The sequence below is a fragment of the Hyperolius riggenbachi genome, chromosome 2 (assembly GCF_040937935.1).
Source record: "Hyperolius riggenbachi isolate aHypRig1 chromosome 2, aHypRig1.pri, whole genome shotgun sequence".
In the NCBI taxonomy this organism is placed as follows: domain Eukaryota; kingdom Metazoa; phylum Chordata; class Amphibia; order Anura; family Hyperoliidae; genus Hyperolius; species Hyperolius riggenbachi.
The window spans coordinates 318307349-318333295 of NC_090647.1; the positions used below are offsets into that span (position 1 = coordinate 318307349).

At 47.6% G+C, this 25947-nt stretch overlaps 1 protein-coding gene across 7 annotated transcripts in view; it reads left to right on the plus strand.

Moving 5' to 3' along the window:
- Window positions 1-7917: 7917 nt before the first annotated feature.
- Window positions 7918-25947, plus strand: part of DCAF6 (DDB1 and CUL4 associated factor 6) — a 110654-nt gene continuing 92624 nt past the window's right edge. For 2 of the 7 annotated variants that reach the window (XM_068269189.1, XM_068269195.1), the window contains exons 1-3: window positions 7918-8035; window positions 8174-8323; window positions 18797-18926. In XM_068269189.1, the coding sequence (XP_068125290.1) occupies window positions 18836-18926 (91 nt within the window). In that variant the 5' untranslated portion in view covers window positions 7918-8035; window positions 8174-8323; window positions 18797-18835. Of the gene's footprint in view, window positions 8119-8143; window positions 8324-18796; window positions 18927-25947 lie in introns of all 7 variants that reach the window. The other 5 variants (XM_068269194.1, XM_068269196.1, XM_068269190.1 and 2 more) reach the window with 4 other exon arrangements.

Below are 25947 nucleotides of genomic sequence, written 5' to 3' on the forward strand. Positions count from 1 at the left end.
CTGCGGGCCCCTACAAGCTCTGGGGCCCTGGGGCAATTGCCCCCTTTACCTCTATGGTAGCGCCGGCCCTGCCCCCAAGGTGTCCCCCCAACACAACTTAACTGTGCTCTCCAAGGCCCCTGCAATGCTTTTGGCAGAGTAGTGTTTCACCTGTCCCATTGGGTGCGCTCCTCTGTCAGTCCGTCGCTCCATGTTCTCCCCAAATTCATCCTTGCAAGGTCCCCTGCACCAACCAGGACTTCGCCAGGGCAAGGGAGGTACGGTAAACCTCTGCACTACTCCCCACACACAAAGTAGGTGCAATTTTGGCATATTTTTAGTACTAAAGTATCCTTTAACCTCCTTGCCGGTTATCCCGAGCTCAGCTCGGGGTAACCTGCGCAGGAGGATTTCTCAGGCCCCGCTGGGCCGATTTGCATAATTTTTTTTTGTTACAAGCAGCTACCGCTCGCCGCCGCGCCACCTCCCCCCAGGCCCGCCATCAGGGGGGGACATCCGTGACTCCCGTCACGGGCCCGGGCCTGCAGGAGGGCCCCATCCCCGCCGCGGCCCTAGCGGGTGCCGCCCGACCGCCGCTCAACCTCCACTGGCCGCTGCTCCCTCCCTCCATCCCTCTAGCCGCTGCCGCCGCCTCCGCGTCAGACCCCGATCAGGCGGCGACAATAGTGTGGGCGCTAGGACCCAGCGCCCACACTGATATGCGGAAGTGACGTCACTTCCGCATATAGAGCGGGTGCGTCCAGCGCCCGCTCTTACTGGTCGGGTCGCCGCTGATCTTGAGGTCTGACGCTGCTGGCAAGGTAGGGGAAGCAGCGGCGGCGGCTGGGGGGGGGGGGGGGCTCCCTGTCACTCACTCACTTGCTAAAGGGGCTCCCTGTCACTCACTCACTAGCTAAAGGGCCTCCCTGTCACTCACTCACTAGCTAAAGGGGCTCCCTGTCACTCACTCACTAGCTAAAGGGCCTCCCTGGCACTCACTCACTTGCTAAAGGGGCTCCCTGTCATTCACTCACTTGCTAAAGGGCCTCCCTGTCACTCACTCACTTGCTAAAGGGCCTCCCTGTCACTCACTCACTAGCTAAAGGGCCTCCCTGTCACTCACTCACTAGCTAAAGGGGCTCCCTGTCACTCACTCACTAGCTAAAGGGGCTCCCTGTCACTCACTCACTAGCTAAAGGGGCTCCCTGTCACTCACTCACTAGCTAAAGGGGCTCCCTGTCACTCACTCACTAGCTAAAGGGCCTCCCTGTCACTCACTCACTAGCTAAAGGGGCTCCCTGTCACTCACTCACTAGCTAAAGGGCCTCCCTGGCACTCACTCACTTGCTAAAGGGGCTCCCTGTCACTCACTCACTTGCTAAAGGGCCTCCCTGTCACTCACTCACTTGCTAAAGGGCCTCCCTGTCACTCACTCACTTGCTAAAGGGGCTCCCTGTCACTCACTCACTAGCTAAAGGGGCTCCCTGTCACTCACTCACTAGCTAAAGGGCCTCCCTGGCACTCACTCACTTGCTAAAGGGGCTCCCTGTCACTCACTCACTTGCTAAAGGGCCTCCCTGTCACTCACTCACTTGCTAAAGGGGCTCCCTGTCACTCACTCACTTGCTAAAGGGGCTCCCTGTCACTCACTCACTTGCTAAAGGGCCTCCCTGTCACTCACTCACTAGCTAAAGGGGCTCCCTGTCACTCACTCACTAGCTAAAGGGGCTCCCTGTCACTCACTCACTAGCTAAAGGGCCTCCCTGTCACTCACTCACTAGCTAAAGGGCCTCCCTGTCACTCACTCACTAGCTAAAGGGGCTCCCTGTCACTCACTCACTAGCTAAAGGGGCTCCCTGTCACTCACTCACTAGCTAAAGGGGCTCCCTGTCACTCACTCACTAGCTAAAGGGGCTCCCTGTCACTCACTCACTAGCTAAAGGGGCTCCCTGTCACTCACTCACTCGCTAAAGGGGCTCCCTGTCACTCACTCACTACCTAAAAGGGCTCCATGTCACTCACTACCTAACCTGGGGGTCCCTGTCAGAATCCAGGTGAGAGGTGTCTACCATAATAAGGGGGCATTCTGCCTATTTATGTGAAATGCTGTCTATTTATGTGCCTCATGACTGCTGAATTTGTCTTGTTGGGGGCCTAATGATTGAATTTTTACTTGTTGGGGGCCTCATTTGTTGGGAGCCTCATTGCCTCAAGATTGCTGAATTTGTCTTGTTGGGGGCCTCATGATTTGTTGGGGACCTCATGATTTGTTGGGGCCTCATGATTGCTGAATTTGTCTTGTTGGGGGTCTCACAATTGCTGAATTTGTCTTGTTGGGGGCCTCATTATTGCTGAATTTGTCTTGTTGGGGGCCTCATGATTGCTGAATTTGTCTTGTTGGGGGCCTCATGATTGCTGAATTTGTCTTGTTGGGGGTCACATGATTGCTAACTGCGAGACTATGGGAAAAGCTGAATCATTACCATATGAGACAATAGCATTAAACCTACTTTTTTAGCTTTTTTAAACAGAAGATAAAACTGGGAGGTTCTAAAAAAATGATGGAGCACTTCCTCCTTCCGGCTTGAAGGAGGAAGTGCTCGATATCGAGGCTTGCAACGCGTCCATTCGGAAACTTGCACCTCGTTGAAACGCTGGGCGGAGAGCGGCGTTCTGGGTAATTAACCCCGCCGCATCTAGCCGCTCAGCTGTGGCAATTAGAGCTAACTTGAATCACGAGTATCCACCGTGGTTATTCGTGATTAATTTGTGGACAGCAAGTCTCCAACTAGCTCTGCCAACATGTAATGGCTACGCACATTTCTCAGTTTGGGGGGGGGGGGCCCGGACTGATGATTTGTGAGGGGCCCCAAAATTTCTGATGGCGGCCCTGCCTCCCCCCCCCCAGACCCCTGTGCAGCTTGGCCAATCAGGGCCAGGCAGCGTTGAGGGGTGGATCGGGATTCCCTATGACGTCCCATCCTGCCCCATCGCCATGGCGACCGGGGAAGCCCAGCAGGAAATCCCGTTCTGAACGGGGATTTCCTGCTTACTCCGATCGCCGGAAGCGATCGGAGTGGCTGCAGAGCTGCCGCTGCTCAGCGGCTATTATGTAGCGAGCCCTGGGCTCGCTACATGATTTAAAAAAAAATATATTAAAAAAAAGCGCTGCGCTGCCTCCTTGCCGGGGAATTAGACCGGAAAGGAGGTTAAAGAGGGCTAAGGATCGAACACGGTAAATCCAGCGCTGGAGACTTGGGCGCAGCAGCGCAGGAGACTTGGGCGCAGCCGGCGCCACCATAGGCCGTAATAGGAACTACGGCTATCGCAGGCACATGGAGTAACTTCAGCGCCGTCAGAAGACGGATCTGAAGTTGCTTTTAAAACAATAATTCGGCTTCCAGCTATTGCTGGAAGCCGAATTATTTCATTCCCCCACTATCCATGTCGGCCTGGAGGGGGAATAGTAATTAACACGGCCCGGACTTGTGCGGCAGCAGGATTAGCCATATACTGGCTGTGTCCTGCGCATGGGCGTCCCTACATATGGCAAAATAGGGCAGTTGCCTCTCCCTGGCCGCCAGCTGCCCCCCCCTGGCCGTCCACTACTAACATTTGTTAAAGTTCCCGATCGTTCATTCATTCTCCCCACAGCGCTCTTACTACAGTCTCCTTCCGCCCCCTGGCCAATAGAGACACAGCTCTTCCCCACCTCTCCGCCCCTTCCTTATAGCATAGTATCCTATCCACAGAGCTTGTGGATCTGCCACTGGCCCGCCTTTGCCCCGCCCCCACCAGCCAGACGTTCGAGGTCTCGAATGCTGCTACAATGCATCCCCCTGAATGTGATAACATGGCAGAGGTGAGGGCGAGCTGCGGGGGTGGGAGACTGGAATCAGCGTAGAGGAGAGAGGACAAGTCTCCTGACAGGCAGCTGTTCCCTGTGTGAGCCCAGACTCGTATATCGGCATGTAGCATATGAACAGTAGGATGCTGATATACACAGCTCTGAGCGGCTCACAGTGCATAGCTGCCTGTCAGGAGACTCACACATCCCCTGCTCTAATCAGCGCTGCTGCCAGGAGATCAGGAGATTGTCACTCCTGATAAAAACAGAGACTGACCACCTGCTGGGGAGAAAGAGCAGCAATAAATACATACATGCTGACAGTGTGGGGGGAAGGGTGGGGAAATAAACAAGGGCACACTAAGTTAGAACAATTATCTAGGACTTTGCTCAGGGACCAGGGTGCCCATAGATCTAACGATTGTGGGCAGATCCACTAAGAGACAGATCTCTCTCTGACTAATCTGATCAGAGAGAGATCTGTCAGCTGCCCATACACCACAAGCTGATTCTCGATTGATTTCAGCATGAACTCTGTCGAGAATCAGCCTTGTGACCCCACATCCACCCCTGCACTGACCCCATAATGTAAAGTGTGTCCCCGGGTTCCCTGTGCAGTGTATGTTACCTGTCAGTGTCCGTCTCTGCACTGCCTCACATACATATGCTCTACGTAGTTGTCGGGGTATGCGTATACATCAACATGCACCCACGTATATGGCAGTAGCCACCCAGGATGTGTGTATGTGAAGCAGTGCTGAGACATTGGTGGACACAGACAGGTAACGTACACGCACAGGGCACCTGGGCGCACACTTTACATTGGGGGACAGCACAAGGGGTTCTGTAGCGTTCGTGGGGGTCCCTTTCACTACCTGAACTGGGGGTCCCTGTCACTACCTGAACTGGGGGTCCCTGTCACTACCTGAACTGGGGGTCCATTTCACTACCGGAACTGGGGGTCCATTTCACTACCTGAACTGGGGGTCCCTGTCATTACCTGAACTGAACTGGGGGTCCCTGTCACTACCTGAACTGGGGGTCCCTGTCACTACCTAAACTGAATTGGGGGTCCCTGTCATTACCTGAACTGAACTGGGGGGTCCCTGTCACTACCTGAACTGAACTGGGGGTCCCTGTCACTACCTGAACTGAACTGGGGGTCCCTGTCACTACCTGAACTGGGGGTCCCTGTCACTACCTGAACTGGGGGTCCCTGTCACTACCTGAACTGGGGGTCCATATCACTACCTGAACTGGGGGTCCATTTCACTACCTGAACTGGGGGTCCCTGTCATTACCTGAACTGAACTGGGGGTCCCTGTCACTACCTGAACTGGGGGTCCCTGTCACTACCAGAACTGAACTGGGGGTCCCTGTCTTTACCTGAACTGAACTGGGGGGTCCCTGTCACTACCTGAACTGAACTGGGGGTCCCTGTCACTACCTGAACTGAAGGTCCCTGTCATTACCTGAACTGGGGGTCCATTTCAGTACCTGAACTGGGGGTCCCTGTCACTACCTGAACTGAACTGGGGGTCCCTGTCACTACCTGAACTGGGGGTCCCTGTCACTACCTAAGCTGTGGGTCTCTGTCACTACCTGAACTGGGGGGCTCCTTTCACTACCTAAACTGTGGGTCTCTGTCACTACCTGAACTGGGGGGCTCCTGTCACTACCTAGACTGTGGGTCTCTGTCACTACCTGAACTCGGGGGGCTCCTGTCACTACCCACACTGGAGGGCTCCTGGCGCTACCTTAACTATCCAGGCCAGCCAGCCCAGCATCACCACCAGTCAACCAGCCCAGAATCACTGCCAAAAAGGCCACAGCATCACTGCCAGCCAGGCCAGCCCAGCATCACCGCCAGCCAGGCCAGCCCAGCATCACCGCCAGTAGAGGAAAATTCAGAAGCCAGGTGAGAGGTGTCTACCATATTAAGGGGCATTCTGTCTATATTGTGAAATGCTGTCTATTTATGTGCCTCATGACTGCTGAATTTGTCTTGTTGGGGGCCTCACGGTTTGTTGGGAGCCTCATGATTGCTGAATTTGTCTTGTTGGGGGCCTCATGATTTGTTGGAGGCCTCATGATTGCTGAATTTGTCTTGTTGGGGGCCTCATGATTGCTGAATTTGTCTTGATGGGGGCCTCATGATTGCTGAATTTGTGTTGTTGAGGGTCACATGATTGCTGACTGCGAGACTATGGAAAAAGCTGAATCATCATCATGATAGCATTAAACCTACTTTTTTAGTTTTTTTAAAAACAGAAAATGAAAACTGGGACGTTCTAAAAAGATGAATACATTTTTCAGGAGTAGGATGGATGAAATTGTTTATCTTCACAGTTTATTTTCAACTTGGATTTTCCATAATGTTCATGTACGAGTTAAAACGTTTGTATTTAGTTTAAATTGCCATGTTGGTACTTTGCGATAGATAAGTGACTTTTGGGTTGCAGTTTGGACACTCGGCCTCCAAAAGGTTCGCCGCCACCACTGTCCTAGTCTAATGTCCCACCATTGCTTAATTCATGTAAATTTAGCTCCACCCGTGACCACACCCTCATTCTGGTCCTTGGCCACACCCATTTTTTGGCGCGGCGCGCTACGCGCGCCGCACAGCTTACCGCCCCTCCTTTTTGCCCCCCCCTGGAAAATTTTCTGCGGACGCCCATGAGTCTCCGGCGCCGTTCTCTCTCGTACGCCTAAGGATGTGCTTACCTAGAGCAGTGTACATTCCAGAGTGACACTGGAACTGATAAGCAGTAAGTGCTGTAATCTACTGGGGAAGAAAGATTTTTTTTTTTTTACTGACGCTACAAAGTTGACACAGACTTTACTGACAGCCCAGATTTGTTTACTTTTTCACTGGCTGGCTGTAAATTTACTGACGTTTGGCAACACTGATCTGCATGTGACAGCCGTGGGATTGATGATGAAACAGGACTTCTGGTCTATCCAGCGGCTTCCCTCTACCCAGGTGTCTCACTTGTTTCTACAGTACTTTTTCAGCCTCGGGTCCACTTTAAGAAAGATGAACATAGCAATTTGTTTCCAGAGAAAAATAATCCTTGAATGACGACAACCAGCCAATATAAGGCGCTAGTGAGCGAGGTAAAAGGAACACGAACTTTCATTCTGCTCCGATCTATGCTATCCCCGCCTAGCACTGTCTATGAAGTAGTGTTGTCCGGATCATGAACGATTCGGATCTTTGATCCGAATCTATTTAATGAGTCGATCATCCGAATCATCAAAATGAACGATTCGGATCGCAAAAGGGGCGGGGCCAGGAGCGACACGCCCCCTCTCAGCGTGCAGCGGGGACCTGGAAGCAGAGCTGAGATGGGTCGCTCTGTTGGATGGGAGGCAGCCTTGTAGGGACAGCAGGTAGATAAGAGAGAGGGGACATGGGTGCCACTGCCAGATATGTGTAGAGCACACATACTGGCTGAAACGTGCTTCTCATTACAGGCTGGCTGTTCCGTAGTGCTGCATAGTGAACACATTGGAAGCTTTTGGCTCAGCACAGCTCAGTAACTTTGCAGACAGTGTGATTGAAAGGCAATATAATCCTCCTGCACTCGGCACTAAACAGCTGCACTTATCTTCTGGGAATGCTTTCTTTCACTGTGCGACCTTTTCTTTCAAAGTGTACAGATGAACATATAGGTGAAATAAATACATGTAAAGCATATGATTGCAGCATTGTGGGTATTGTGTGCACAAACATTTCTGCTCTCTGCTCGTCCCTCCTCCCTTCTCTGTCCACTCCCTGCCCTCTGTCCATCTTCTCCCCTTCTCTCTGTGTGTCCACCCCCCTCCCCTTCTCTTGTCCTGCTAGTCATCTCACCCCGAATGCTTCGGTAGTAAAATGATCCGAGATTCGGATCAAAGATCCGGATCTTTTCAATGATCCGATTCGAATCATCCGGATCATTGAAAAGATCCGAACTTCCCATCTCTACTATGAAGCTGTGTAGCACACACAATCCCCGCCCACTGGCGCTCATGTGACCAGAGGAGAACACAGAGCAGAGCTAAGGTTACGTAGAGCCTGGCAGGGAAAGCTGAGAGGCTGCAGGGAGGAGACGGGGAGGGGCGGGGAGGCCACTTGTCACCAGAGGCAGCGGTCACAGAAGGAAGGCTGTGGGGAGAGCCAGGCAGATTTGCTGCATGTAGCACGGAGGAGGAGAGCAGCTGGAGGTAGGGAGAGATCTGTGGCCAGGGAGCATGTCTTGCTGCAGATCTTCCTCAGCATGGAACGTCCTGATGTGTGACGTATTCTTGTGAGTGTTTCCATTTCCATCCTAGGCTCTGTTCTATTTCTGTCTTCCTGTTCAGCTGCTGGCTCTAATCACCTGGCAAGGCTCAGTCTCGGCTCCCTGGAGCAGTGCACACTCCTATACATGGTGGACGGAACAGAGCTGCATTGACTGGCCTCCTGGCTGGAAAACTTTATCGTGGGAGCCGTTGTAGAAGAGCAGCAATCCGGTGAGCTGCCTTCATATACAATGTCAGTCTGGGAGGGGGGTAGTTGTCATCACTTCTCTCAGGGAGCTCGGTGAAGTTAGGTCTATGAATAGCTCTTGCAGGGTCTGGGGATGCTGCATAACTTCAGGCTAGTTTACATCCAGGCTTGCTGTTGTTGTTTGTACACTGTGTGCCTGCGTGCAGCTGTCACAGATATCTATGACACAACATGTGATTGTTGTGGAATGTTTTTACTCTGAAACTTCTGCAACCTTCACTGGTGCACAGTGCAGTACAAATACCCCCCAGCTGATTCACAGAAGTGTTGCACTCTTTACCAGAAACCATAACATTGATTTTAAAGGGTACTTGAACTCAGAAAAAAAAGTAGGGGAAGCCCAGAGGCTTCTCTGTATTTCCAACACCCCTCTGGTACTGCACTGGGACCATTTTCGGGTGTAATCCTGAGTGTGTATAGGTGTTCCACGATGTCAGGGACAAGTTTGTTAGTGAGCTATGATGTTCAACTATATACTAGTATAGTTTTTTGTATAGATAGCGCTCCACATTGATAAATAGATGAAGATCAACTTATCCCCTTTAGGACCGCACTCACCAATTCAGATGGACCACTGTCAGACTGGTCATTAGCGTCTCAAGGCTATTTCTAGTTGAAATCCGCCGTCTGTTGTCTGTGTAGGGTGATACCTCCATTAGGATAGATGACACAAATGAAGTCTGGATACCTTCAATAGTCCTCACAGAGGGTAAATGTCTCCAATGTACCTCACAGAGGAAATAAATAGTCCATAGTGTAACTCCGTAAAAATTGTAACAAATTTATTCCATAAAATATACTCACAAACATGCGGTTTGGTACAAGCGTTTAGAGTGGTTAACGGGCTCTCCCCCGTGCCTTCCGGGTAAGGCCTATAGAGGTTATCCGTATCACTGGGTTCCCGCTGTCCGTTCCCGCTCTGGGGTATAGTTCCTGGTTATCCTGTGGCTCCACAGGCATATGTGTGGGGCAGGGGGGTAGTTGTCATCACTTCTCTCAGGGTGGAGCCACAGGACACCACCAACTCCAGGCACCCAAAAATTGCTCTGACTAACTCCACAGCCATGGTGTCTGGTGACAGTGTACACAAGGTTTGTGGCTGTCCTGGATGGATTTACAGGAAACAGTAAGTCATAATTATAGACAGGATGCTATCATTATATATGGTCCCTGTTTCCTATTCTCCAGTTGTGCGGGGCTGGAACTACCTATGTTAATTTAGTGGCCTACTTGCAAACAAATGATTTATAGACATTCTCCTGATGAATTGAACACTGATTTATGAAACATGTAGAGCCAGGCAGTTCATGAAACAAATCATTTCATGTACTTTATGGGGAGCTTGCATTTACAGGAGGCATTTAGTTTCTCCTCTGCATTTCTTTTATGGTAGGGTTACTTGTAGTTGGTCCTGCTTGTTATTGTAACTGTACAAAGTACAGGTTGAATTTTACAAAGAAAAGGAACGTGTCTTTGAGTGAAAATCTACCAAAATAAGCTAGAAGTCGTGGACCAATTTATCATCTGCCTGGATTCAAATGAAATAGTAATGCAGTCATTGTTTAACCTCCTTGCCGGTCTGATTCTTTCCAGATTTTAGGGTCTAAAAGAGGTGCATTTTTTTTTCCACTCATTCAGACCCTAAAACCTGAAAAAAATCATTCTGGCAGGGAGATCTGCAGCAGAATAAAAAATGTACCTTCCTGGGCTCCAGCGCTGCAGTTATCATTTTGACCACAAGATGGCGCTAATATGCATATAAACGAACTTCTCTATATTTCTCTAATATAGAGAACTTCGTTTTAAATATTAGCCCCGCCCCCGTGACGTCACACCGCCACTCCGATTGGCCGCCGGGTCCCCGGAAGAATAGCGGGGACATGGGGATCCCGGCGGCCAGGGAAAGACCCCACACTGCCGGGGAGAGAGGCTGGAGTCCCGCTGCACAGTGCGATCGCGCGCGGGACTCCACAACTTAAGGTAAAGCGCTGCACTCCCTACCCCGACCTGAGCTCGGGATCACCGCTAACAGCTTCTTTTTTTTACCCCGAGCTCAGGTCGGGAAAACCGGCAAGGAGGTTAAAGGAGAACTGTAGTGAGAGGTATATGGAGGCTGCCATATTTATATCCTTTTAAGCAATACCAGTTGCCTGGCAGCCCTGCTCATCTATTTGGCTGAAGAAGTGGCTGAATCACACCAGAAACAAGCATGCAGCTAATCTTGTCATATCTTTCAAAATTGTCAGAAAAACCTGATCTGTTGCATACTTGTTCAGGGTCTATGGCTGAAAGTAATAGGCCCGGTTTACACGTGCGTTTTTTCCCGGATTGGATCCGGAACGTATACTGTACAAACGGAACGGACGAGATTGGATCCAATGATAACCTATGGTTCTGTACACATCCGTCTCACCGGATCCGTTTCCTTCTGGATTTTACGTTCCGGCGGCCGGTCCAGAAAAATGCTGCAGACCCTATTTTGCAGCTCAATAGGAACTAATGGAAAACGGAAGTTGACCACACACTGCCTATAAAAACAGACCTTTCTGGCCCTCTTCCTGTATGCTTTCTATGGTACAGCAGCCATCTTTGTTTGCTGACACATGTGCCCAGCAGGGTTTGACTGGGATTCCTCCCAGTTCGTGTTCTATTATTTGGAGAAGATGGCAGAGATCAGACCATACAGCATAGAGGCCCTGATTGTCCATGTAAATATCAGGAACGATGCTATTCCAATCCAGAAGCTGTATCGATACACTGAATTCATGGTCCACACAGCAGTCTCTGTCTCCAACGATGACGTCCACACAGCAGACTCTGTCCAACAATGACCACAGTGCATTTCCACACCTTCCAGACCCCAGGTATATATACATCTTATCTCTTTAAAAAACGGAAACTGATCTAAAACGTATGCAGAACGTATGAAAAAAAGGAAACTGAACGGAACCGGAAGGGAGCCGGACTGGAACGGACTTCAATGGATCCGTTTCAACTGACAGTTTGGGTTGCAAACGCAAGTGTGAACCAGGCCTTAGAGACAGAGGATCAGCAGGATAGCCAGGTAACTGGTATAGCTTAAATGGAAATAAATATGGCAGCCTCCATAAACCTCTCTCTACAGTTCTCTTTTTAATACTTTATAATCAAATCAATCTATTATGCCTTCATTCATTGAAGTTTCTGCACAGTTCCATCTGAACTGGAATTGCACAAAGTGATGATAAAGATAAATTGCTGTAACTAGAAGATATGACCCAAGTTTCTCTTGAAACCCAACTAACCCCATATTTGAGGTTGATAAATTGTGGAAGCACACATTGTTTAGTGTAAGCCTTACGTTCTCAGCATATTGTATGCATAACATTAGTTGCCCCCAATGTATACTTGAACATTTTTCTGCCACATAGTTACACCATCATGTGTCATGGTGTTACAAATCCTGCATTAGGCTGCATTTTGATTGCACCCAAATGGTGTTCATGGACGGCAGACAGGAGGCTGAATTGCCTGACAAGCATGCAGTTCGGCCTTCCATCTGAAAGAGGCCTAGGTGTTTATAGTTAGTGAATGCTTGAAAAGCATTTTACACAATGATGAAGTAATCCTAAGAAATGGATATATATGTGTTATTGCATACTTGAGATGTTACCTACAATTGGTGTACTTGGCCAATGCATCCACTAACCCCCTTGGCGGTACGCAGTTTCTGAGTCTGCGTCCGCCGGGAGGTTTTTTTGACCCAAAATGTTTTTAGCCGCTTTAGCTAGCATTTCGCTAGCTAAGCGTATGTATTAGGTTGCTCCGGTCCCCCCCCCCCCATGCCCGCCGATCGCCGCCGGCTATACGTACCTCGCCACGATCCCACGAAGAGCACAGTTTCCCGATCGGCTTCTGGCGTTGCTATGGCGACGATCGGAGCTGACGTCATCGACGTCATGACGTCAGCCGCAATCCCGATCGCCGCTATCGCAAAGCCTGGAGTCGATTGGGCGGCTGCGTCGGTGTGGGAACGCTGGGGCGTACGTATCCCGGAAGTAACCGCGGGGGACCGGAGCAACTTTGTGCTTACGGTTAGCTAGCGAACCGCTAGCTAAAGCGTATTGCACCAGTTTCTTTGTTTTAAGTCCTGGGGCCATGTGATCCTCCGCGGCGGCTACCCCATGTGTAGCACGGGGTTACCGCTAAGCAGGTTAATAAAGGGGTGTATGCTATAATAATTTTGAGAAAAACTTGTGTAAATTAAGGGTGTTTCGTTTGGCACTGCATTCTTAAAGTGTACCCAAGGCAAACCTCTGGTACAAAAATAAATACTTACCCAAGAAGCCTCTGGATCCCATAGAGGCTTCCCATGCCATCCTCTTGTCCCCTGTCGCCAAGCACGACCCCCTAAGATTACCGGCGAGGGCTCGTCGGAACTTTGGGGCCGTGCTCTTATCAAGGCACAATCGTGGCCGTACTGCGCATGCGTGAGTACAGTGTGCCTGCACAGTAAGCTGAAACTGCTCATGCAAGAGCGACTCCTTGCTACTGCGCAGGCATTCTTGTTCGTGTGCGCCTGTGCCAAAAAAGGAGCACAGCCCCGATGTTGAGGGGTCTGGGCTCCCTCTTCTTAGGTATGTATGTTTTTTTCCTTAATCCCTTTTCACCCTGGGTTCTCTTAAAATGTATAAATCTATTTTAAAGCTGTGCTTGCCAGCAGTTGTACACCGATCTATACAGGGCGAAGTTGGAGTCTGAGTTGGGGCAATTTTCTGCACCTTGGGTTTGAGTCAGTGGTTTCACAAACTGAGGAGTCTTGAGTCGGATGATTTTTGTACCAAATCCACAGCCCTGGTAAGTATTAGACTAAGGAGTCAGAGTCGAGGAGTCAGAGCCATTTTAGGTACCTGAAGTCTGAGTCAGTGGTTTCATAAACTGAGGAGTCTTAGTTGGAGTCAGATGACTTTTGTACCAACTCCACAGCCCTGCATCTATATAAATACTCTAGTGACCTTAGCCAGTTTAAAAACTGGCTAGGTCTGTCACCGCTACCAGCGCGCGTGTGCACGCCCCCTGGCTGTCCTGCTCCCTGTCCAAAGGGTGTCCCTGCGACACATGCGCAGTAGCGCAAACGCAGGGACACACACGGACACGGGATGCAGACACACACGGACGCAGAAACACACACAGGGCGCAGAGACACTGGTTTTATTACAGAGGATGACTCCAGCGCTGGCTCTTTTCCTGTTCAGGAAATGGGGTCTGAAAAGTTCTGTGAACTATAAGGTTAAGGTTCCATTTGTCTGATAATTATTTATTTTTCCTTTGAATTTTCAATAAAAAATGCATTATAAAGCATACCATTTATTTTGAACATTTTATTTTATTTTTATTTTTTTTACTCGCTTCATATTTTTTATATTCACTCATCAACTTTATTGCTATTAGAATTTGCCTTTAGTTTGGGCTTAAAGTGAGCCCAAGGTGAGAGTGCTATGGAGGCTGCCATATTTATTTCTTTTTAAGCAATACCATTTGCCAGGCTGTCCTCTAATACGTTCAGCTATAGACCCTGAACAAGCATATGCAGATCAGGTGTTTCTGACAATATTGTCAAAACTGAAAAGATTAGCTGCACGATTGTTTCTGATGTTATGACACTACTGCAGCTAAATAGATCAGCAGGGCTGCCAGGCAACTGGTATTGTTTAAAAGGAAACATAATATGGCAGCCTCCATACCACTCTCACCTCGGGTTAAACATTCTGAGCCGACCTTTGGGGGGTGTAGCTGTTAGAAGTTATAGCCCAATGATAGGAGAAAATAATGATTTTAGGTTTTGCTCAAGTGGTAAGAGATGCAAATGTTTGGGATTTTTACTGCTATTATGTGTAGTCATTAGTGAGGATCTACATCATGTCATGTCCGGATAGTTAGTGCCGAGAACTCTCCAAGAGACACAGGAATTAATGTACCTGTCAAATTTTGATTTGTCTTTGGGTTTTCCAATTTTCTGATTAAACCTGCGGAGGTACAGGGAGGTCTCCGGGACAGGAAGCAAGGGAAAATCCATCCTCTGAGGACACAGATGTACATATAAACCCTGGACGTTACCAACCCATTTTCACACTAGTTAAAATATAAATATTCACATTATCCAATGTAATTCTGGAATGAAATGTATGCATTGGTTGTATGTTACGGCTTTATTTCACTATGCACTTTTTGCCCATGTCATGTGAACCACAAGCAATTCCAAGTACGACATTGTCGTACTTGGCGAATAAACTGATGCTGATTCTGAAGTTAATACCTCTGATGCAGTGTTTTGGTCATTGAAATCTCTGTTAGGCTGATTGCTGACCCACTATACTTGTTCTGCTGAATGTAACACTGGTTTTGTTAGCAGTAAGTCAGATATGAAAGATCTCATGTGCCCTTCTTAATTCTCCATAATTTACTATATTGTTGACGTACGAGATCACTGTATTGCCCAGATTCTGCCTTTTAGTTTATACAATATTTCGCCAGGTACTTGAGCCATTTATACATATTTAATACCAATTTCTTGATTTCTATTTATGTACCGTATATTCCGGCATATAAGACGACTGGGCGTATGAGACAAGCCCCCCGAGTGAAAATATAGAGTTTGGGATATACTCGCCGTATAAGACTACCCCTCTTCCAACGCACACCAAATTTAAAAAATAATAATCATATACTGGTGCTATGTATGAACAGATACTGGAGCTGTCCTGTATCTGGTACCCAGTATATAACAGTATATAGGCGATTGACTGATTGGATTGGTCAACTCTCCCTGTCTACCTGTTTATCAGAGCGGTATGGAAGAATACATCACACTGTGCCCATGAAACACGCCTCTTTCACCCTTCTAGCCCGCCCTTGTATCCTATTTACCTCCTTCTCTGCCTCTCAGATCTCACACATGTGCGCCTGCGCCGCTTCATTACAGTCCTCAGCAGCGAGATCTGAGGGTCTGTAACAGGATAGGGGGTATCACCCGGCATCAATGACATACGGCGTATAAGACGACCCCTGACTTTTCAGAAGATTTTCCAGGGTTAAAAAGTAGTCTTATATGCCAGAATATACAGTATTTAAAATTATATTTCTTCTGAAATGGACTTTAACCTCCCTGGTGGTATGATTATTTCCAGATTTCAGTGTCTAAAAGCGGTACAATTTTTTTTTTTTTTTAGCATGCTTTCAGACCCTAAAATGTGGAAATAATCATACCGCAGACAGATCTGCGGCAGCCCCAGCACTTACTCACCTCTCTGGGATCCAGCTGTACTTAGAGTGGCGCTGTAACTGTAATGGATTGTGGAGATGCCGCCGCGCGGTCTGGCAGCGGGGCGGCTGTCTCCGCGTTCAGACCGGGGGTTTCTGCACAGCAGCATGCGTCTGGTTTGTCTGAGCCTTCTAGTGCACACAGATGGAGAGCTACGAGCGCGCGCGCGCTGGGAGGCAGGACCTTTATGCCAGTAGGAGAGGGATCAGCTGATCAGGTTGATCAGCTGATCCCAGTTCAGCTGTTGATTGGCTGGGTGGCGCTGAGGAGCGCTGCACTATATATAGATCTCGCTGGTCAGTCTCAGGTTGTCTGCCGTTGCGAATGCATACGTGTGAGCACTCAGACCTCAGTCAGATCCCACAGTGTGTTAGAACCAGGTGGACCTGGGAATTCACACTTAGCCAGATTACGCTTGTGTTATACTTTAGACCAGTTCTGGGGTGTTGTGACCAAGGACCTCACACCCAAGCTTAGGATTACTGTGTTATTGCTGTGTTATACTTTAGACCAGTTCCGGGGTGTTGTGACCAAGGACCTCACACCCAAGCTTAGGATTACTGTGTCATTACTGTGTTATACTTTAGACTGGTTCCTGGGTGTCGAGACCACGGACCTCACACCTCAGACTAGGACTCTGCTCTATTTCTGTTATGACTATTTGCTCTGTCGACCTCTCTATTGCTTTCTGATTCGGTACCTCTGCATATCTGATTACCTGTTGCCAGACCCTGCCTGTACCCGGTTACCGAATCAGCCTTCTGTCTCTGTACCTTCTCTGCTCGTGTGTTGCCGCCCTGGCCTGCCCGACCTTCCAGGCTGTCACTCACCCCTTGAGTGCTCAGTCTATCTGTACTAGCAGGGACACAATTCCACCTAGTGTCAGTTGCAACTAGGACTCCTGCTCCTCAGAGTCCGGCCGGTTAGCAGCCAGTGGCCTCTTCCCCTGGAGTCCACTGGCTGCAGTACAGTCTATATCTGATATCCAGATATCCCTGGTTGCCAGGTTCTCACTATTCCCTCTCTCAAGGAGATAGTCCCTGCACTTCCCAGAGCCACCTGCCCCTCAGGTGGTTCTCAGCCAAGCTGCCTGTATCTCCCGCCTCACGGGAGATAGCCTACAGTTACACCAAACACTTACACTTTATTAGGTGTCCAGAGGTTAGTCATACTTGTATTATTGGTGATTCTGCAGATCATCCATAATCAAGTATACATGTGTATTATTGATGATTCTGCAGATCATCAATGATCAGATTCTCTCTGTGTGCTGACACCGATCGTTACAGTAACCCTATAATGAGATCGCCGGCTGTTGTCATAACGACATGCGGTGATCTCTCCACGGGGATGCAGAGCCTTTGTGGACAGGAAGAAGAATGGCTGCTAGCACCTGGATCCCTGGGGAGGTGAGTGAAAACGTCCACTGTGTGCCATAGCTCTGCATTGACCTCGCTGTGGTCCCCACGAGTCTGGCTCGGGGTTACTGCTCTGAGCTGCTGATCTCCAACCCTGAGCCTGACTAGGGGTTACCGCCAGGGAGGCTAAATATGTTTGTGTTGGATTCCTTCATGGTTTGTGCAAGCCAAGGAACGGGCTGTTTATGAGCTGTAAGTAAGAGAATTGTTGGAAAATAATCTTTGATTGTCTAGAGCAGGGGTGCCCGTTGCATAGATCGCGAAGGACTTCTGGGTAGATCCCACACTGCCCGTCTAAGTGATGTGCATGTGCTGCAGCTGTGGCTTGCATCTGTAAGTAGATTCTACCTGGTAGATCATTTTCAATTTGTAATTTTTGAAGCAGCTCATCGGTGGAAAAAGTGTGGGCACATCTGGTCTAGAGCATACTAAGGTAATAGATGAGTGTGTGGACATGAAGTTAATCTATGCTAACATCGTAGCTTACTTTACTATGTTTGGCACAGTGATAAGATCCTACTTCTTATAAAGTCCTTAATTAGAAGTCATGTGACTGCTGGGTTCTTTTCTGCTCATTCTTTGAAACTGGGCTCTGGGTCTCATGACTTTGATGTTATGCCGCATTCTTTCTGGTGTCATTGTGGCAAGTGTGTTCCAAATCTTTACTGTGCATACTGTGGTATGTGAGAATTGGGAAGAAGGAACATGGAATACCCTCATTCCACTGAACGCTAGCATCTGACACCCTTCCCATGACTATCCCTAGCTTACTGCATCTCGCCGAAAGTGCCCGATTGGCTGCCGTAAGTCAACAGCATGTTACCACCAGACTTCTGCAGTGGTGGCGGAAGTAATGTAAGTCAGTGGATAATACAGAAATTGTAAGCATGTTGTCAGTGGAGGTAGGGAATATGACGGGGAAATCCAGGAATCCCAGTGATGTACTTCCTGTCCAGCAGGGAGAAAGTCTTTGGGCAGGGGGGTGGAGCTATGCATATGACCTTGTTGGTGCAATCTGTCGCAGGGTCATGTGTGAGGCATTTTCATTTTGTACGTTGTGATGCGACGCAAATGCATAGGTGTAAAACTGGCTTTAGTGTCGTCCAGTTTCATGAAGTTTATTCCACCTAGACACCCTAATTATGCGGTGGTCTGCTGTACTGCTTTACAAGAATATTTGTTTTTATTTTAACAATTGCAGTGTCCTTCCTAGCCACATTTTGGCTTGTACTCCATCTCAATTTTTGTGAGCCACTCCAAATTTTAATGTGTAGCAATTACAGTAACTTATTTAAAATAGTTGAGTGCCCTGGCACCCCTTCTCCCCCCCCCCCCCCCTCCCCGTCAATGATTGTGTAAGACATCCTCAGTGATTGGGCAGCTGGTGAGGGTGGTAGAGCACAAAAAAAGATAGTGTGGTCTGTCAAGGCTCCAGTCTCTGGGAGTGACCTTCTGCCAGACTACTTCTTCATCCCATTCAGCCAAAAAGATGCATTGGGGAAATCATTAAATTAGTATGTTCAAATAATAATTGTCCACATTTCCTTTTTACTCCAATACCTCAATTTGTTTTTGCTGTGTCAGAAGTTCTAACATATGTTTTTGTGTAACTGCTATTACATAATGGTCTGTTCAGTGTTGGCTTCACCTTCATATGTGAATAAAAGGTTCAGTACATATGAAATCCGTTGATAAGCCACTGTTTTTGTTATTTGCAGTTGAAAGAATCAGTTTGAAGGTGTAACAGCGTTTGGACTATGTCCCATTGCTGCACGAACCTCCTGTGGGATGTACGAAAACGTGCACTTGGATTGGATGAGCCCAGTGTTGTCCGCATCAATTATATGGGTGAGTATTGTTGTACATACTATATCTCGTGTGTTTGGTTTGTAGTAGATATTATATAAAGCCACTATATAAGCTGGCATAAAGATTTTTGGGTCGGCTAATGCTGTATTTGCTAGAATAATGTATGAGCATACGTGTTGATAGTATTGAATATTCCCTCCCCCTCCCCCCCCCAAGACCAGTTATTTATCCTAGTTGGTTCATACAAGGACAAAACTATATACTGTAAATTGTTTTTATTCTAGAATAGTTTGGGCAAATGCCCTTCAGGGTTTTTTTTTTTTAACTCTGCTGGAAAAGAATTAAGATCTGCACATGTAAATAAGTACAAAAAAGGAGTTTTTGGCAGCAGTAGGATTTTGACTAAACTAAACAGAAATTGAGAGAATTCCAGCTATGTGTTGAATTAGTGCTTTAGCTCTTGCATGTGTTCAACAAATTTAATGATTTACAGGCTTTTTTTCTAATTTGGTTTACCTTATTTGTTTTTGTTTTTGTTTTTTTGCAGCGTTTAATAACTAAATGTTTTAGATCTCTAAACAGAAATTTATATCAAGCCTATAGCTTGAAGGAAAACACTCCAAAAATAATTCAGAAAAGTGCATTTCAGATTTATATATGTGCTATTTTAGATTTAGTGCTTTAGATTTAGTGCTTATAGTTTCATTTCTATTATATTAGATTTGTGTAATACTTAAAAGGGCACTACAGCGAAAAACTGTAAAATTTAAAATATGTGCAAACATATACAAATAAGAAGTACATTCTTTCTTTCCAGAGTAAAATAAGCAATAAATTACTTTTTTCCTATGTTGCTTTCACTAAGGCCCGGTTCACATTAGCGGTTGTTTGCCAAACGGACCGGATGACCTGACCGGATCCGGACCGGATCCGGATCGGAACCGTACGGTTCTGATCCGGATCCGATCCGGATCCGGTCAGGTTGCATCAGGTGGTAATCAGGATGCGATCCGGATCCGTTTGGCAAAATATACGTAAAAAAAAAAAAAAATGTTGGGGTCTAAGAGGTCAGCAGAAGGGGGACCTGTGGAATCAGGCCCTCTGCTGTTTAGCACTCACCTCCACCTCCGACATGCTGCCAACATCCTGCCAACACCTCCAGCTCGTGCTGCTCCACTCCAAAATGCTTGCCCACGTGTCCCCAGCCAATATCGCCGCAAAAATCCGCATAGGAAGTGGGGTAGAAGATCCGGATTTCTCAGCCAGTGTGTTGTGCGGCCTCCGGTTCCCATTTGTTTGTATTGGCCGGATGGTGCAGTCCGGCTCCGCCCCGGATACGGCTGCCGGAGGGGCCGGATGAAAAAATAGCGCATGTTGGAACGGAGGCCGGAGTCCGGATCCGGCCCGGATCTGGTCCGGCTCCGGTTCTGCAGAACGGACCCATGTGAACGGACGCATAGGCTTTAATTGCTATGCCGTGCGTCCGTTCCGTCCGTTCTGCAGGCGGTGCGGCTCCGGCACGGCGATTCCGGAGGGCCACCGCAAGTGTGAACCGGGCCTTACTGTAGGCAGTAGAAATCTGACAGAAGTGACAGGTTTTGGACTAGTCCATCCCTCCATAGGGGATTCTCAGCAAGGCTTTTATACTTTATAAAGATATTCCCGAAAAAGAATTTAAACAATAATGCTGGCCAGCTTTCCTGCTCCCTGCACAGTTTTTTGGCAGTTGGACAGAGCAACTGCCATTCACTAAGTGCTTTTGAAAATAAATATATCCCTGAGAATCCCCTATAAAGATGGACTAGTCCAAAACCTGTCACTTCTGTCAGATTTCTACTACCTACTGTAAGTGACAGCAACATAGGAGAAAAGTAATTGATGGTTCATTTTACTCTTTAAAAAATGCACTTCTTATTTGTATATGTTTAACATATTTTAAATTTTACAGTTTTTCACTGTAGTGCCCCTTTAATACATGGAACTCGGAATTAATGTTGATTTTTTTTTCCCCTTCCTCCCTCCTTCCTGCATGCTTCATTCTGTTTTTAAGGCTACCATACCCTGGTCGATTGCCACCAGATCGAACAACAGACAGATCCATCTCTGATTGAATCTGATCAGAGAGGGATCTAATGGCTGCCCATACAATACACACAGATTTTGAATCGATTTAAGCATGAAATAGATTCGCAACCTGTGGAGCTGCCTCTGCCTGCCTCGCCTCCCCTGCTCCCCCGGCCAGCAGCAATAAATCACCTGTCTGCCTATGCCAGTCCCCGGGTCCCTGCTGGCCTTCTCCTCCTTTTTCTCTTCACTTCTTGTCCCGAGTGGAAGTTCAAACAGTAGAGCAGTGGTCCTCAAACTAAGGCCCACGGGCCGAATGTGGCCCCTTGTGGCTTTTTTACCGGCCCTCCACACACAAAATGTATTACTTATAGATGCGGTGAGCTACATCTTTAAATATTGGTTGTTCGCATATAGAATAGCAGTCCTGGCACCACCCATCCACATGGAAGCCAGAAAGCAGTCATTCACTGGTTTCCAATCAAATTCCACATCAGGTAACACTGCTGTCTAATTGGACTGCAGGTTGTCACCTGGGTATGCTTCACTGTCTGGCCCACAAAGACTTCTACATAATGTTATGTATACTCCGGCCCCCCAGCAGTCTGAAGTATGTTGGCCCGGCCCTCAACCCAAAACGTTTGGGGACCCCTGCAGTAGAGTGTGCTCTACTATTTGAACTTCCCCTTCTTACAGGACGGGACAAAAAGTGAAAAGGAAATGGAGAAGAAGGCCAAACAGAGAAAGGGACTGCACGGACACAGGGACTCGCATCGACAGAGCAGGTGAGATTATTGATGCGAATTGAACGCTGCTAATGATGCGCTCCAGACCCGCCGGCGATCATACAAAATTTTCCGCCTGGGCAGATCAACTGAATCGACCGATTACAGATGGAAATCGGTTAACATTTGCATTGACTATTTCACAGCAGATTCGATCACAGTGATCGAATCTGCTCTATATCAGTGGGAAATCCAGGGCCAGTCGAGGAGTCAGTCTGAGCAATTTCGGGTACCTGGAGTCGGAGTTGGTGGTTTTATAAACTGAGGAGTCAGAGTTGGATGATTTTTGTACCAAATCCATTAAACGAATGAGTCGTATTAAACTAATGAGTCGGAGTCGAGTCTGCGGCGGAGCCATTTTGGGTACCTGGAGTCAATCGGTGGTTTCATAAACTTTGGAGTCGGAGGATTTTTGTAACGACTCGACAGCCCCTGGGGAAATGTACCTCAAACAAGCACCTCATACCCCCAGAAGATCTGCCAACCTTAGTCCACGCCTTCATCACATCCCGACTGGACTACTGCAATGCTCTCTACACTGGCCTTCCAAAAAAGGTCTTGTGCCGCCTACAGCTGATACAGAATACTGCTGCCAGACTGCTAACCAACCAACCAACCCCGTCACTGCCACATAACGCCAGTCCTGCATTCCCTTCACTGGCTACCTATAGAATGGAGGGTCCTATTCAAGATCGGCCTACTGACATTTAAATCCCTGAATAATCTAGGCCCTGGATACATGAAAGATATGTTACAGCTGTGTAGCAATCCCCGCATTCTCAGATCCACAGGTTCTAATAATCTAGTCATACCCAGAGTCCACTTGGAAACTTTTGGTCCCAGAGCCTTCTGTCATGCTGCCCCTACGTTTTGGAACTCCTTACCTCAACAGATCAGGACAGCCCCATCCCTGGACGTGTTTAAATCCAGACTGAAAACCCACCTGTTCAGTCTGGCATTTGCAGAAATATAACTTTTGTTGTGTGAATACTTCATCCTACTAATTACTGAATCTGAGAGAGCCTAAGCGCTTTGAGTCCTATGGGAGAAAAGCGCTATAGAAATGTTATTGTATAATTGTATTATTACTGTTTAGAACTGTGTGCAGTGCAGTTAAATAACAGAGAGGTTGAGAAACAGACCTCATAGAAAGGGTAAGACGGCACAGTAAGAACACAGTGGAAATTGTGTTACATAGTCCTTTTTGTGATAAGCTTGTACTAATTTAACCTCTTTGCCGGTTATCCCGAGCTCAGCTCGGGGTAACCTGCGTAGGAGGATTTCTCAAGTCCCGCTGGGCCGATTTTTCACAATTTTTTTTTCCTGCACTTCGCCGCGCCGCCCCCCCCCCCCCCCTCCAGACCCCTTGCGCAGCCTGGCCAATCAGTGCCAGGCAGCGCTGAGGGGTGGATCGGGATTCCCTCTGACGTCATCCTGCCCGGTCGCCATGGCGACCGGGGAAGCCCAGCAGGAAATCCTGTTCTGAACGGGATTTCCTGCTTACTCTGATTGCCGCAGTCGATCAGAGTGGATAGGGAGATGCCGCTTGTCAGCGGCTATCATGTAGCGAGCCCTCGGCTCGCTACATGATTTAAAAAAAAAAAAAAAAAAGTGCTGCGCTGCCCCCTTGCCACCAGAATTGTAACGGCAAGGGGGTTAAAGGGAAATTCCACCTTCAGTGATTTTAGGTTATGGAGTACCTGTATTGAAAATAATGTAAGTGACAAAATTGATTAGTTATACGTTTTTACATTATTACTTTATAAATTATTCAGTCAGTGTTTGCCCATTGTAAAATATTTCCTCATCCTTTCCTCTACCTGATTTTCTTTCTGAAATTGATCACGGTGGTGGCATCTTTAGTGCTGTCAGGTTCAGCTCTGCGGAATGTTTGTATACTCCGTGCTCCAAAGCCATTAGAGTGGAACTGAACTCTTGCACAGGACAGAGGGAAAACATACAGCAATGCACCCTGTATGTATTTAGAGAGTTTAGCCCAGGGCTGCCCAATAGGTCGATCTCGATCTACCGGTAGATCGTGACCGCCTGCTGAGTAGATCGTGGCCACTTGGCTGCGTCCTGTCAAATTTTGCTGCCCCACAGCCAAGATTGTGCTGCTAGCATCAGGGAGAAATGGGAGAGGCTTGGCTGAAGGGGAGGCACGGCTAAAGGGGAGAGCAGCAAATTAGGAGACCGGGTCTCCTCCCCTCCAGGCTGTGACAACTGGGGGCGGGAGCAAGAAGTGTATAGAGGCTGATGGGGAAGACGAGACAGGCATGGTCAGTGGCATGTCATAGAATGGTTTATTAGCTCACTAGCCAGCGGGGGAAGTGTCTCTTGCCACAGGGGGGAAGCCACACTGACGATCATCGGCTCTGCTCTCGCTGACAAGCATTGACCCATCACTAGTGACAAGTGCACAGCAATATGGGCAAATAGCTTCAGAAGGATTAGCTTTTTGCTATGTTTTGAAGGGACTATGTAACTGCCTGTGCTGGGATAGCCCCCACCCTATCCCAGCACAGGCAGTTACATAGTCCCTTCAAACATACCAAAAAAAGCTTCAGAATCCTGCTGAAGCTATTTAGCCATATCGCTGTGCACTTGTCACTAGTGATGGGTCAATGCTTGTTCATGGGAATCCATGACACTGTATGGGAGAGAGGTATTCTGCAGCTATTCGCTAGGCTAAGAGGGGGGAGAAGAATTATGTGAATGGGTGACTGCCTATGTATGCTGAGATGGAGGGTGGTGGAGGTGTGTTTCGTTACACTGTGCGGGAGAGAGTAGGATTGGTAGATCTCGTGGACTCATTTTTAAAGTAGCCCGTGAGCCAAAAAAGTGTGTGTTCCCCTGGTTTAGCCTGTTTAATTCCCCCTCATTTGTGTCTAATCACAAGTTGTAATTTTATCTCTCCCCTGCGTCACATGACTGCCAGGGCAGAGATGGCAGATAAGCTGATTTGAAAGCACAGGCTATTAACAATACGTTTGCTTCCATGAATCAGGAAGTAGAAACATTGCAGATTTATTGCAGGAATTGTATCAGCTGCAACAAAGAAATGTTTTTTGTTTTAAAGGTTATTATGCTGTTGTGTATCTTTTTAGAGCAGAGAGGACTTCTGAGTTTAAGACCACTTTAAAAAAAACAAAAACACCTAGGCTCTCAGAATGCTTTGTGAAGAGAATTCTGCATAGCTAAACAGCCTACGCTGTGACTTCCCTGGGAGGGCATGGCTACATACCAATATACAGCAATATAGTTTGTAGATATAGGAATTGTTTTTGATGCTGAAACCAGAATAATTAACATAAAAATGGTTATCCTGAATTGACTATGTTTTACTATGTGTCACTACAGTGCCTCTTTTGAAGGCAACCTAAAGTGACAGAAATGTGTCCAATTTAACTTACCTGGGTCTTCTTCCTGCCCCCTGTAGTCCTTCTGGTCTCTTGCCGTCGTTCTGTTCTGTTCCATTTAACTGCTGTCCCCTCTAAAAGCTCCATGCTGCGCCCTGGGATGCACGCTTCCTCGACTGCACTCCAATGGCTGGGAGTGATCATGGTTTTCACAGTTCCCCAAAAAATTTCAAGTGCACACTATCCATGACGCTTGGAGGGGGCGCAGCTGCTGAATGGAACAGAGCAGCACGACTGCTTTCACTATGGGTACCATTTAAGCATTATAGTAGCTACACCAGTAACAATTGAATTGGCATATCTGCATATCTCTTGTACCCGGTCTGGTTGCCAGGGAACACGTACACATAATGGCTAGATTTATGCAGAAATGTTCACTTTACCTGTTGTTAAACACGTGCACAAAGTTTGCCTTAAAGCACAACTGAAGTGAGAGGTATATGGAGGCTGCCATATTTACTTCCTTTTTAGCAATACTAGTTGCCTGGCTATCCTGCTGATCCTCTGCCTCTAATACTAAATAATTACCAATAGACCATGAACAAGCATGCAGCATATCAGGTGTTATGGACATTATTGTCAGATCTAACAAGATTAGCTGCATGCTTGTTTCTGGTGTGATTCAGACACTACTGCAGCAAGGCTGAATGATTTTAGATACCGATTGAATTACACGATTTTTATCAGAAATCTCGATTTCTATTCAATTCGCGATTTTATTTTCAAATAAAGCTTTTGTACTAAAAATTCACAATGTGCAAGAAAAAAATAAATAAAAAAAAAGCCCTCAGA